The 14,134-nt window shown below is 46.0% G+C and overlaps 1 protein-coding gene across 1 annotated transcript in view; it reads left to right on the top strand.

Moving 5' to 3' along the window:
* VPS39 (VPS39 subunit of HOPS complex) overlaps nucleotides 1–14,134 on the top strand; it is a 37,108-nt gene that overhangs the window by 19,218 nt on the left and 3,756 nt on the right. Inside the window, exons 16-24 of the mRNA XM_083165789.1 lie at nucleotides 243–316; nucleotides 847–945; nucleotides 3,194–3,293; nucleotides 3,400–3,537; nucleotides 3,708–3,810; nucleotides 4,406–4,451; nucleotides 6,012–6,161; nucleotides 13,274–13,408; nucleotides 13,975–14,066. Of these exons, the coding sequence (XP_083021915.1) occupies nucleotides 243–316; nucleotides 847–945; nucleotides 3,194–3,293; nucleotides 3,400–3,537; nucleotides 3,708–3,810; nucleotides 4,406–4,451; nucleotides 6,012–6,161; nucleotides 13,274–13,408; nucleotides 13,975–14,066 (937 nt within the window). The remainder of the gene's footprint in view (nucleotides 1–242; nucleotides 317–846; nucleotides 946–3,193; nucleotides 3,294–3,399; nucleotides 3,538–3,707; nucleotides 3,811–4,405; nucleotides 4,452–6,011; nucleotides 6,162–13,273; nucleotides 13,409–13,974; nucleotides 14,067–14,134) is intronic.

Below are 14,134 nucleotides of genomic sequence, written 5' to 3'. Positions count from 1 at the left end.
ATTAGCAGCCTGTGACTGAATACTAATATAGTGTCTGCCTGTAAGTCCGGTAACTTTTTAATATGGGTGTATATTCATGTAAGTGTTGACCACGTTATTTTTAATTAGTTTAATGACGACTTCAGATCGTTGTGCAGATTTGCCATATAATGTGCTAACTTTTATTCAGATCAGAACTTTTTTTTTAAATTTTATTATCCTAAAACAAAATATAAATGAATCTGTGCCTCTCCCATTTACAGGGGCGGAGAAAATGTCACTGATATTTGAGTACTGCGTTTGGGTGCTCAGGGACTATCCTGAAGATGGATTAAAGGTAACGATGACATAAACTGTGCAGTGTAACAAGGTTTAGAGAACTCCTGCCGCGGTGTGTGGAGTTTACCGATTGTCACACTGTGTGGGGCCTCAATTCATGCAACAATAATGAATGCAATCCATATGCTCCTTCACTGACACCTGGAGCTGCTGGCTTCTGGGTGGTGCATGTACCACAGGACGTCTTGCTGGATGTTCCTTACAGCTTGTTACATCAGGACCTCCGGGTACAGGCCTGGCATTGACATAGGACAGCGTGTAAGCCGCTTTCTGTAGTAATGCTGCAGCCACTGTGTATGCATCTGGCTAGACTACAGCAGTAGCTATAGGAGAAGTCATGTTTGTTGGGTTCCGTCCGGGGATGTTGTCGGAGCGCGGGCCGGTGTTACTGTATCATTACCGATGTTATTATTGGCAATGTAAGTTTGTCCTGTTTCCTTGTTATGTTTTAATCCTTTATAAATGAAATGACTATTTATTGATGACAATCCAGAATCCTTAGTAATTGTCCGTTTTGTCATTTGGAAGATCTTTACGGAAGACCTCCCAGAAGTTGAAAGTCTACCCCGAAGCCTCGTGCTAAAGTTTTTATTGGAAAACTTCAGACTCCTGGCAATTCCGTATTTGGTGAGAAATAAATTTGTTCCTTTCAGCCACAATTGGCAGGCAGGCGTTACATGGTATACATATTCTCTAGGGATACACATGACAAATGTCAGGATACAGTATATACGGTACTTATGTATTATCTGGACTCCCATGTTAAATGCACCCCATTTTTTCCATACCCCTACTATCCAAATACGCATGGAGTTGATTTTATATAGTGTGGCGAGCGCAGCGAGCCACCGTGCCCGAAGCGTGGCGAGGGGACACGGTCTCATAAGAAAAACGGGAGCCCAGATATTACATAAGTACCGTATATACCTTTTATAGATCTAGGCTGATGATTATCTTCCTATTACTGTAACATGGCCAATAAGGAATTGCTTTTATATCGGACCAAAATCACTAGAAGAAATGGTCATAGTAATATCTGGTGCAACTGAAGCGCATCATTGCGGGTGATATAAAAGCACAAGCAGCTGAAACCACACATTTATTAAACTCAAGTTATTGCACGGTTTTATATTAAATAATAATAATAATTTGCTTTGACCCCGGGTGGTTTGTTTTCAATTTTTTATTTGTGTGTATATAGTGTAATAAATTATTTTTATTGTGTGAAACATGACTTTTATGTATTAAGCGCCACTTGAACTGAGTTTTATTAGAGTGTCTAGATACAGTCAATATGTCTACCCCAGAAGGTCGACAGGCGCAAAAGGGTAGATGCATTAAAAAGTTGACAGAGTTTTTCCAAAAAGTTGGGTGCTAATGTCAACAACTGTTGACATGGGCACCCAATTAGTGTAACTCCTACACTCGCTGGCCATGCTCTAGGCTCAGTGTTACGCAATGCTCGGCACACTATTCTATTCTCCCTCTAGGACGATATGGATGGTGAAGTAAGAGCGAGCCGGTCGGGAAAGGACACATGAATAGTGCAATATGTTTTTCATGGGTTTTTTTTTGGAAATTTTTACTTTTTTGACCATTGCGTGTTGACCCTTTGGGGTAGACCTATTGACTGTCTAGATACTATAGATCTATCAACAAGAACCAATGGATACCCCCTTATGAGCCCCACACATGGGTCAATATGCAGACATTTTCTGAACGATTTTACATTATTCTACTAATTCACTCAGAAAATGCCAGTAAATCGCTGTGTGTGTGTAGATCACACAGCGATTTAAATGTGCGGCCCCACCGATCTGAATCCAGAGGTGATGAATAACCTGCTTGCAGATAATTAATTGGTCGGGGCCAGTGTTCTGAACGGAGAAAACTGCCTGACGTCTCGCTCAGCACACAGCGCTCTGTAGCGCTGTGAGAGACCGAGCGTTCTGAGCAAAGCAACATCGCTCAGAATGCTCTCCTCTCTCTGTCGGTACGTGTGCTGGACCCTTAAGTGTTTCATTATAGAAACATAGAAACATAGAATTTGACGGCAGATAAGAACCACTTGGCCCATCTAGTCTGCCCCTTTTTTTAAACATGTTACCTCAAACCATATTTGATCCTTATTTTTTTGTAAGGATATCAATATGCTTATCCCAAGCATGTTTACATTGTACTACTGTATTTGCGTCTACCACCTCTGTTGGGAGGCTATTCCACTTATCTACTACTCTTTCTGTGAAGTAATTCTTCCTCACATTTCCCCTGAATCTTCCTCCCTCTAGTGTCAGTGCATGTCCTCGTGTTCTGCTGCTCCTCTTCCTGTGAAGAATGTCTCCCACCTGTACCTTGTTAAAGCCCTTGATATATTTGAAAGTTTCTATCATGTCCCCTATTATATTCTATTAGTGGGTCATACAGTTTCTCTGTCCACATAAGCACCATGTACACTAGTTGTCAGATGTTGAGGTTCCTTTTATTCACTGACTGCCAGCTACCAGACTCCAGTGTTTCTGTTCCACATTACAGATGAGTCTACGCTCATACTCACCGCTTCCCAAGTGTTCAGGGACTAGTGCATACTTAAGGATGTGTGTGTGTACTGCACACACACCCCTGCTCCTGCAAACAGGTTGCCTGCCATTGCTAGTTGCAATCACGACTAGTACGCACGTGCGACTCATTCGCAGGGTAGATGTGGGGGACATATCTGTGGCTGTCAAATTCTATACAAGCCAGAAACTTGTGTTTTACTCCATATATTGAGGAAAGAGAAATACAGTTGCACGTGGTGATTCTGCCAGATGTCCATTTGGCTGCTTGGTATTGGTTTGGTGGGCTGTGTGACTGAGTGTCCTTTGCGATATTCCAGGAACATATTATCCTGATCTGGGAAGACCGGGATCCGGAATTTCACAACTGTCTGATAAAGCTGTACTGTGAGAAGGTGCAGACACTGATGCAAGCTATAGGTACGTGTCGGAGGGCCGGATTATAGATGGGGACATATGTTACCCAGATGTGATGTGCATCCGTAGATCACCTATATGATGCCTAGTCGATGTTTATGTTCTGCAGGACCTGCCAGTAATGACGAGCGTCTCAGGTGCCCATTCCCGGAGGATGGCGGAGAATTTCGCTCCAAACTGCTAAATTTTCTCGAGATCTCCAACTGTTACCAGCCCGAGCGTCTGATCAGCGATTTCCCGTTTGATGGTGAGTTCTTCTCCTTGGTCTGCACATTTATGAGGACACGGCCCAGCATGCTGTGCGGTTCTGTCTTCGTTTTTACTGACCACAGAATGAGATTGATGTTCCTTTGGGGCTAAGGGGTTGTTGTATTATTACTGTACATCTGACCGCGTTTTGCCGGTGCTCTTGTGCAGGACTGCTGGAGGAACGGGCTCTTCTCCTGGGCCGGATGGGCAAACACGAGCAAGCTTTGTTCATTTATGTGCACATCCTGAAGGACACCAGCATGGCGGAGCAGTGAGTAGTGACCCGAGCGCTCGCTCGTTTACCATTACAATGCTCACATTCATTATATTCCTCATTTCCTGTTATAGATATCCCGCCCTGTCCTTGCCTATTCTAGTTGGGCTCAGCTGTAGGCAAAAGGGTATGGGTCATAAGGTCAATATTAATAAGGTCGGTCAACACATGAAAAAAGGTTGACATGGTCAAAAGGTTGATCGGTTTCAAGGTTGGACATGTGAAACTCACGTCGGCCTTTTAATTTTTAGGACGACCTACTTTATTGCTTGTGTCGACCTAAGGTATGTCAACATTTTGTTTTTTCGACCTGTAACCTGTTGACCAATTGACTGTCAACCTTATTAGTGTTAACCTGCCGAATAAATACACACACACACACACACACACACACACACACACACACACATCAGCTGGAATGTCATGTTGAGACACACACACACACACACTGATCAGCTGGAATGTCATGTTGAGACACACACACACACACACACACACACACACACACACTGATCAGCTGGAATGTCATGTTGGCATTTTTGTTTTCCACTGTTTTAGGCAGTTGACCATTGTCCCTCATCTCTTCTTCCAGGTATTGCCACAAACACTATGATTACACCAAGGATGGCAATAAAGATGTAAGTGTGACCTTTTCCTTACCAGGTTGCCCACACCGTGCCTGAAACAGTACCCAGATCTCTCCAAATAGTCCCATTCTTAGCGCACCTTGACTTTGCTGAGCTAAAAGATTAACCTAAGTACCTAGTACACACTGGGGCTAATTCAGATGCCAAAGGTTCTACATTTTGATGTGTTCAGTTCTGGGCACCGCACCTTAAAAAGGACATAAATGAATTGGAACAGGTACAGAGAAGGGCGACTAAGCTAGTAACAGGTCTTCAATCACTAGAATACAAAGATAGGTTAACCAGGCTGAATATGTTTTTACTGGAGAAACCGAGGTAGAACGGTGATATGATTGGTATGTTCACATACAGGATTGGGAATCATATGGAACTGGGAGATGATTGGTCACTAACAGGCCTATACTTAGGACACGCAGCATGTACTGAGGCTCTAGGAAAAGAAATTCCGTACTGAATTAAGAAGAGGAATCTTTACCATTAGAGCAGTAACATTCTGGAACTCATTGCCGGTGGGGTGGTTACAGCAAAACTAGATGCATTTTTGGCCACTAAGGGAATCCTATAGATATGACTTACTCACGTCAGTAGTTACAGGTCAGATAGGTTGAACTCGATGGACCAATGTCCCTTTTTCAACCTTAATTACTATGTCACTACTAAAACAGGAGGCGTCTACTTGTAATAGGGGCCTCCTGCTGCCTGTACATACAGAGTTATCACTGCTGCTTCCAAGACAGATTGGCCCCTATAAGAGAACAAAGACCCAAAACTCAGATAACACAAGTGACCGCGCCATGCATTGTTGCGACTTTTGTGACAGTGCATTTGTTAAAACCTAAGTACCGAGTACACGATAAGCAGTATGGAAAACCTGTGCAGTCTTTCTAACGGAGCAAGAGACCGGTCCAGTACCAGTGACCTGCGGCCACATCATTATGTGTCATCTGTCACTGTACAACATTCCTGTGCAACAAAGACACTGATCACAAGTACTGCACCCAGGGCTCGATGTACCAATGAAGATGTATAATAAAGGGAAAAGTCCACATTAGGACAATCACACCTTTATAATGCAATATAAAGCGTTATTGTCCTGCGTATGGTGCATGTATGAGGACACATATAAACGGTGAAATAGCAAACACGTTAGTGGCACGCAGCGCTGTATATGGCCGTATCCAACATGTTCACAAACAGCGTGTGCTCGGCGTATTTCTTGGAGTCTGATGGGTCTGAATTTAAGTGGGCCTTTCTGAATGTCAGCTGGGCAGTGCTATGAGCGGAAACGTTGGGCACATGAAGACATCCGTCTAGCTGCCCTGTTATACGGTGGCAGATGCCACCTGGACCTGCGGCTACTCAGTGAGCGACTGATGAGGTTTGTTGGGGAAATATCCTGTAAGTGTAACCTATAATCTGTGACGCTGCCTGTATTCTATGTGATCATATATACAGGACTAGTTCTATTATATGTGCCGTCATGGCGGAGGGTTGTCATGCTGATACCGTGGCTGTACAGTGCCTAACAGCAGGTTTCTCTCTGTGCTGCAGGTATATTTGTCGCTGATCAGGATGTACCTCTCCCCACCTGACGCACACTGCCTGGGACCCATTAAGTTTAAGCTGGATGAACCCAAACCGAACATTGCTGCCGTCTTGGCGGTTTTGGAGCAGCATCATGGAAAACTGAACACGACGAAGGTAAAAGGAAACCAGATACATGGCATATATAAATGCTCTTTCCCAAACGTACATGGGGGCCGATTCCGAATTCGTCCCCAATGTTCGGGGTATGCGCAAACCCTGGGAGCAAATGGCTGGGCAAGTTTCACACTTCCTGTGGCGGTACCTGATTGGGGCGTTATGTGATATCAGCACAAAACGGGGGCTCGAAAGGTCATTCCAGGCTGAATTTTCTTAGGAAAGGCCGGATAATAATCATTCAATGGTGATCGGGGTATTTATCAAAGGTTGAAGAATGATAGTTATGATTAAGAGCTTAGGAGCTGATTGATTGGTATTTTACCTCTCACAAATGAATCTCCTAAGTTTTGATGAATACATAATTCATATGTATTCATAATTCTAAATTAGTGTTTGGCTTTGACCCATAAAATACCCCCAAAGTTTTAGATCTTGTACCTACTGGATATACTTCCAATGTGGGGTCCTGAGATAGATCCAGAAGCACGCGTGTCTTGGAGTCATTTTTTGTCCCTTGGACGCCCTCCATCCTCCCAAAGACATAAGAGCCTGCGCCCCTTACCTAGGTGTATGGCAGGGAAGGTGGAATGAAAGCAGAGGAGGACATCATAATGCATCTCACAGTGCACATGGTATATGTGCTGTACCCCTGGGAAGGAGATGTTTTCCCCGTACCTGCTCTGTGAAAGGGGAAATGTTGGGTGGTTGGTTGCCGCACATACACTGTAGGATGTGACCCACAGAGGATTGGATCAGTCGGACATGTTGGGTGCACACGAGATGATATTTCTCTTTCAATGGTCCTGGTGACACAGCTCAACACTGGGATGTAGGAGGGTCCGAAGGAGCCAGGCACCTATCCTAAAGCTTTAGAGGGTAGGCTACTCCCCTACTGCATCCCTGGACTCTTCAGTTCGTGTTAGGTGCCCACTGGAGTGGGTGCTATTCTAAAGGGCTGCAGGAGCAGCCGAAGAATTAGAGTAGTTAGGGGATTTTTATTATTTTATTAACTTTTACCCTAGCTAGGTAGGCACAGTGTGAGGATTCTCATAGTGAATCCTCACACTGCTAGCGCAGCAGGAGCTGACAGAAGCGCGTCCTGTCAGCTCACTGTGCACAGGGGAGACACTGTCTGGTCCCCCTGTGCAGCGCTTATAGCCTTTTCTAAAAGGCTGCCTGGGCTCCGGAGTACCCTGAAACCGGCTCCACGCTTAGGTGGGGATCATGGGGGACAGGCGCTCCGTGATGGCGGCGGCCATTTTATGCGGAGCTTACACGCTGAGCTCCTAGATGAGAGGACAGCAGCGTTGTGACAGGCATGTTCCAAGTGATCCCCATTTGAGGGGGAGACACTGGAACTAGGAAATCCTACCTAAGGAGCGGCTTGCTGGGGGTGGTTGGCGCCAAAAGGTCACGGACCCCGCAGCAGCAGGGACCTGTGGTCTCTTCCTTCACTCTGACTTTGGCGCCTTTCAGAACGCTTGCAGCGGAGCTGAGCTGGCTTACTGATCCTGGCAGAGTGACTTGGATTTCCTGGGCATCGCTTCCCCGCAGTTGAAACCAACAGACAGATAAGTGATTGGGTGCATTGCCTCTGTATAAACGCTTGTACATTGTTTGCACTGTGTATACTGATAGATATACATTTATCACTTGCATTATGTCTGAGCATCAGGCTGTGGTTTTGGGGGAGGGAGCCCTTAATGCACTGAGCGCGTGCAATGTTTGCACACAAAAATTTGTCCCTGAGCAGATGGCCAAGGGGGGCTTATGTATTACTTGCGCTGATGTGAGACCCATGGGCAGTGATCCCCATAGGGCAGAGCATATGGAACCTGCGTGGGCCAGGGCCCTAGGCAGGTCAGTAAACGCTTTGGTGCAGCTTTTGGACAGGCAGAGTGATGGGCTGGTAGAATCACAGAGACCTATGCCATCATCTCAGCAGTCGTCTGGCTCCTTGCCTCTTACCCAGGCAGATCCTGCACTTATCCAGGTGATGCAGGATACTGCAAAAGGGATTAACAGGTTCAGTGAAATGCTGGACAAAATGGATGATGTGGCAGGGACCCCTAGAAGGTCTTATGCCTTAACTACTGTGGTAGATGAAGAGGAAGGAGAGTATACTGACATCCCCTGGGATCAGGGTGATGATTTGGAAGAGAACTCTGCTGCTGGTATAGAGGATCTCATTGTAGCTGTGAAGCAGGCTTTAAAGCTGACTGTGGAGGATAAGACTCCTGTTAAAGGTGTTTTTAAGCGACAGCGGAAGGAGGCTGTTACTTTTCCTTCAGATGAGGGGTTACAGGAATTGTTAGAAGGGGCTTGGAAAACTCCTGATAAGAGGCTTCAGATGCCTAAGCGATTCCTTAGTCTGTACCCCATGCCAGAGTCTCATGCGGAGCTCTGGGAAAAGGTCCCGGTTGTGGACGCTTCAGTGGCACGTTTGTCCAAGGCTACTGTATTACCAGTACAGGGCGGTGCAGCTTTTAAAGATTCTGTGGATAAAAAGCTGGAGGGAAACCTCAAGGCTATCTTTGAAGGGGTGGGGTTTACCTTACGACCCCTTATTGCTTCAGCCTGGGTTTCTAAGGCCATGATAGAGTGGGCTGGTGAATTATGCACCATGCTGCAGGCTGACCCGGGTGCATTACTGCTGGCAGAAAAGATTAAGGCAGCAGCAGAATATGCAGTTGAAGCAGAGGAGGAAGCTATTAAAATGGCAACCAGAGTGTCCACAGTCTCCATTAATGCCAGGAGAGTGCTTTGGCTAAAAGCCTGGGAAGCAGACAATGAGTCCAAGAAGGCTCTGGAAACATTAGCCTTCAAAGGAAAGGTACTCTTTGGTACCGAATTAGAGGAGATTATAAAACAGGCCACAGGCGGCAAAAGTACATTCCTGCCGGCCTCCTCAGCAAAGCAGACGTCCAGATTTTCTGCTTTTAAGCCGTCCTTTCGGCCCTCCCCTAGAGGTGGTGCGTCCTTTCGAGGACAGTCTTTCAGGGGAAGGTTTCAGCCCTCTAGAGGCAAGACACAAAAGTCAAAATTTGGCTCTTTTCACAAGAAGCCTGCCAATAAAGGAGAGGATAAACCCTCTGCATGACTGTCAGGGGCTTTGCCCGACAGTGACAAAAGTGGGCGGGCGTCTCACGCTCTTCAGGGACGCTTGGGCTTCTCTAGACCAGGATGCCTGGGTGCTAGACATCATAACACAGGGTTACAAAATCCCTTTCAGAGGGCCACCTCCGAAGAGGTTCATTCCCACATCCTTACCAAAGGAGGCACGGCTGCGTACAGCTCTTGTGAGAGCAGCGCACTCCCTTTTGGAAAAAGGGGTGGTGACACTAGTCCCCAAGACAGAGTGGAAGAAAGGCTTTTACTCCACGCTGTTCCTGGTGCCCAAACCAGACGGGTCTTTCAGACCAATACTAAATTTGAAGTCTCTAAATGTTCATTTATGGGTAGACCATTTCAAAATGGAGTCTCTACGGTCAGTACTCCTGAGTCTGGACCAGGGAGAATTTTTGGCGTCCATGGATGTCCAGGACGCATATTTGCACGTTCCTATACACCCGGAGCATCAGACCTTGTTGAGGTTTGCCATAGGAGACCTGCATTTACAATTCCGGGCGTTACCCTTTGGGCTAGCAACCGCGCCAAGGGTATTCACAAAGATAATGTCAGTAATGGCGGCGGTGCTGAGGCTCAGGGGAATCACAGTAATACCCTATTTGGACGATCTCCTGTTCAAAGCAGAGTCAGCAGCCATGCTGCAGAGTCACTTGGCAGAGGCCATCAGTTTTTTGCAGGCTCACGGCTGGATTTTAAATTTGCAAAAATCTCAGTTGGTACCGTCACAAAGGCTCCAATTCTTGGGAGTCATACTGGACACCCATCTTCATCGGGTATTCCTCCCGGAGGTAAAGGCCAGGGATCTGGTCACCCTAGTCCAGGAGATTCTCAGGGCTCAGAGCATTTCAGTATGGAGGTGCCTCAAGCTCCTGGGGAAGATGGTGGCGTCATTCGAGACGCTTCAATTTGCCAGGTTCCACTCTCGGAGGTTCCAATGGAACATTTTATCAGCTTGGTCAGGAAACACTTTGACCATGAAATCCGAGATGATAGTGCTGTCTTCGGACATCCGAGAATCCTTGAAATGGTGGACAGAAGTAGATTCCCTTCAGTGGGGTCGGTCATTACAGACCTGGGACTGGTTGATAGTAACTACCGACGCCAGTCTCAGGGGCTGGGGGGCAATAGTCCTGGATCTCAGGCTTCAGGGCCTGTGGACGGCAGAGGAATCAGCGTTACCAATCAACATCTTGGAGCTGAGAGCTGTCTGGAAAGTCATTTCCTTGGCAGGAGACAGGTTACAGAACCTCCCTTTGAGGATTCAGACCGACAATGCCACAGCTGTGGCGTATCTGAATCACCAGGGAGGTACACGCAGCAGATTGGCCATGTGGGAGGTATCCAGAATCTTCCTATGGGCGGAACAGAATGTTCCAGCTGTATCGGCTATATTCATCCCAGGAATAGAGAATATAGAAGCCGACTTCCTGAGCAGGGAGGAGCTCAAGGAAGGGGAATGGAGCTTACACCCTCAGGTGTTTCACCAAATCACTTCGATGTGGGGAACTCCGGATGTGGACCTGATGGCATCCAGGATCAACCGTCAAGTACCCAGGTTCTATGCCAGAACAAGGGATCCACTAGCGGAGGCAGTGGATGCCATGACTGTTCACTGGCAGGGAGATCTCCTTTATGCATTCCCACCAGTACCAATGTTACCGAGACTTCTGAAGAAAATACAGGGGCAGAAGGTTCCAGTGATCTTAGTGGCCCCAGATTGGCCAAGGAGATCCTGGTATTCGAGGCTTCAGAGGTTGTCTGTGGACTCATGGCGTCTACCTCTGAGACCAGACCTTCTAAGACAAGGCCCTTTCAATCACCTGGATTCAGATCGATTGATTTTGACGGCCTGGCTATTGAAACCACCATTTTGAAAAGAAAAGGGTTTTCTGAGGCAGTAGTACAGACTATGATAAAAGCCAGAAAAGCTGTATCTTCGGCAAATTATTATAGAGTCTGGAAGACTTACATTCGATGGTGTGAGAGAAGAAAGGCTCATACATCTCATTTTAAGCTATCAAGAATGATGGAATTCTTACAAGATGGTTTTTCATCGGGCCTAAGCCTTCAGTCACTGAAGGTGCAGATTTCGGCCTTGTCCATCTATTTCCAGAAAAAGATAGCCATTTTGCCGGAAATTCAAACCTTTTTACAAGGAGTATCCAGGTTGAAACCTCCATACAAGCAACCAGTAGCACCTTGGGATCTATCACTGGTTTTGGAATGCCTTCAAAAGGCACCATTTGAACCTTTAAGGTCGGCTGACTTTAAGTTTCTCACGTGGAAGCTAGTGTTTTTGTTAGCAGTAGCATCTGCTAAAAGAGTTTCAGAATTGGGAGCTTTGTCATGTAAATCTCCCTTCTTAATTTTTCATGATGACAGGGCTGTTTTAAGAACAGTGCCTCAGTTTTTACCGAAGGTGGTATCTACCTTCCATTTAAATCAGGAGATAGTTCTACCTGTGTTTCAACCCCCAGAGGGTTCTAAGAAAAGGGACAAGTTGAGAACTTTGGATGTTGTGCGTGCCTTACGCATATATGTGGACAGAGTGAAGAGTGTCAGGAAGACTGACACATTGTTGGTATTGTATGACGTACACAAGATTGGTTGGCCTGCATCTAAGCAGACTATTGCTAGGTGGTTGCGGTCTGTGATAGCCTTTGCATACACCAAAGTGGGTAGACCAGTACCGGCCAAAATAAATGCGCATACCACCAGGTCAGTTGCCACCTCTTGGGCGGTTCGACATGGGGCCACAGCTGAGCAGGTTTGCAGAGCTGCCACTTGGTCATCTGTTCACACATTTGCCAAATTCTATAGATTCCATGAGTTCGCGTCGGAGGACGCATCATTCGGGCGAGCAGTGCTGAGAGCTGCAGACCTGAGCGTACCCTCCCAAAGGACCGGCTCTGGAACGTCCCAGTGTTGAGCTGTGTCACCAGGACCATTGAAAGAGAAAAAGGGATTTTTGTAAGAACTTACCGTTCGAATCCCTTTCTCTGATATGGTCCTGGTGACACAGCGATCCCTCCCTTACGCTCAGTAAGTATGCCAGAAGTTTCATGATGTTCATGTTAAAATGGTTAAAAGTTAACAGTTTTCTGTTATAAAATGTGCATATAATATGTGCAGGCGTTTGTACTGAGTTAATGTATTCCAGTGGCTTTGAAAGATGAACTGAAGAGTCCAGGGATGCAGTAGGGGAGGAGCCTACCCTCTAAAGCTTTAGGATAGGTGCCTGGCTCCTTCGGACCCTCCTACATCCCAGTGTTGAGCTGTGTCACCAGGACCATATCAGAGAAAGGGATTCGAACGGTAAGTTCTTACAAAAATCCCTTTTTTGAACAATTTGCCAGGTTCCGAAGGATAGGGACAACAATTCTTCCAGTATGTGTGCACTATGGGCCTGAACACTCTGCACCTGTGACATCTGCCCCACCTGCAGTGTACATGGTTTTGTCCATTAGCAAGCCCAATGTGCTTTGAAGTGAACCAGAATCAGGCCCTTCAATGTGGCTGACAATCCCTTTGTGTTTCGGATGCGGAGAAATGTTATATATTGTGTGGTCGTTCACTAGATCACGCATTGGCCCTTATTCTGGTTCACTCACAAAGGCAAATTCCTTCTCAAATGGACGTATATTACAATACCAGTAACATTGGATCAGGCCCTATATGCTTTCTTGTTGCATAGTGTTCAGTGTTTGTTGGTGTCTAGTCTTCTTTTTTTTTTTTTATTATTTGCTTTTGGCTTTCCTCTATTTTCCATGTAGCCTCTTTTCTCTTGTTTACCCCAATTTCTCAGATAACATTCAATAATCATTAGTGTACGGTCCCCACCTAATAAGCTATAATGTCTCCGATAGCTTATATGTGGTCTGATTACTATCGCACTATGAACTGTGCCTCCCACCTGTAGTGATCAGTAAGTGATGTGTACACTGGCGTAAGGTCTTATTGACGGTGTTGATTCCCTACAGGCCATAGACCTCCTACCGGTAAACACCCAGATCAAAGACATTCAGGTCTTCCTGGAGAAGGTGCTGGAGGAGAACGCTCAGAGGAAGCGCTTCAACCAAGTCCTGAAGAATCTTCTGCATGCGGAGTTCCTACGGGTGGGTCTTCTAGACGGACTTGGATTCCAACATGCAATAACTCAAATCTTTTTTTTTTTTTTTTTTTATTACTTTAACAAAAGTAGTTATTTGTAGTCATTGGAACGGGCGTTGTGAATGTACCTGTTGCTAAAGAGTTTGTGTAGAACCATAGTAATAATTGTTTGCTATAGGATTTATACATTTGCAGTATATTATAAGGGAATATGCTTTAGGCAAAGTAATTGCACCACGCATGCCCGCTAATGGTCACACTCTCAGCCAGAACAATGAACGGAGCGAACACTGGATAGGAATAATGGCAGCCTGGCATGCTGCGATGCCTATGCCGTAGATTCACTCTGCGGCAAAGCTGAGCATGAAGACATGTGAACATACACGGAGGGAAGTTACATATGGTGAGAGGAGGTCACATCATGAGCACTAGGTATGCCCCCATAATGATGTGGCCACACCCCCACTGTGACATCACCATACTCAATAGCCCAGTTTTAGTATCGGAAATGTTGTGTTCCGTATTTTGTGAACAGGAATTCTGTGCAAGTGATTGTTCCCATCTCGTGCAGGTACAAGAGGAGAGGATTTCCCATCAGCAGGTCAAGTGCGTGATCACAGAGGAGAAGATTTGCAGCGTGTGTAAGAAAAAGATCGGAAACAGGTGCGTCCGGTCCCAGCTTTACATTTCTAACCAGCCTAAACTACGGCTGGGTACACACTGGTAGATAT

This window comes from Crinia signifera, chromosome 12 (assembly GCF_055691185.1).
Source record: "Crinia signifera chromosome 12, ASM5569118v1, whole genome shotgun sequence".
Classification (NCBI taxonomy): Eukaryota; Metazoa; Chordata; class Amphibia; order Anura; family Myobatrachidae; genus Crinia; species Crinia signifera.
Note: the sequence above shows the minus strand (reverse complement) of the source record. Positions and strands in the feature narration are given on the sequence as shown.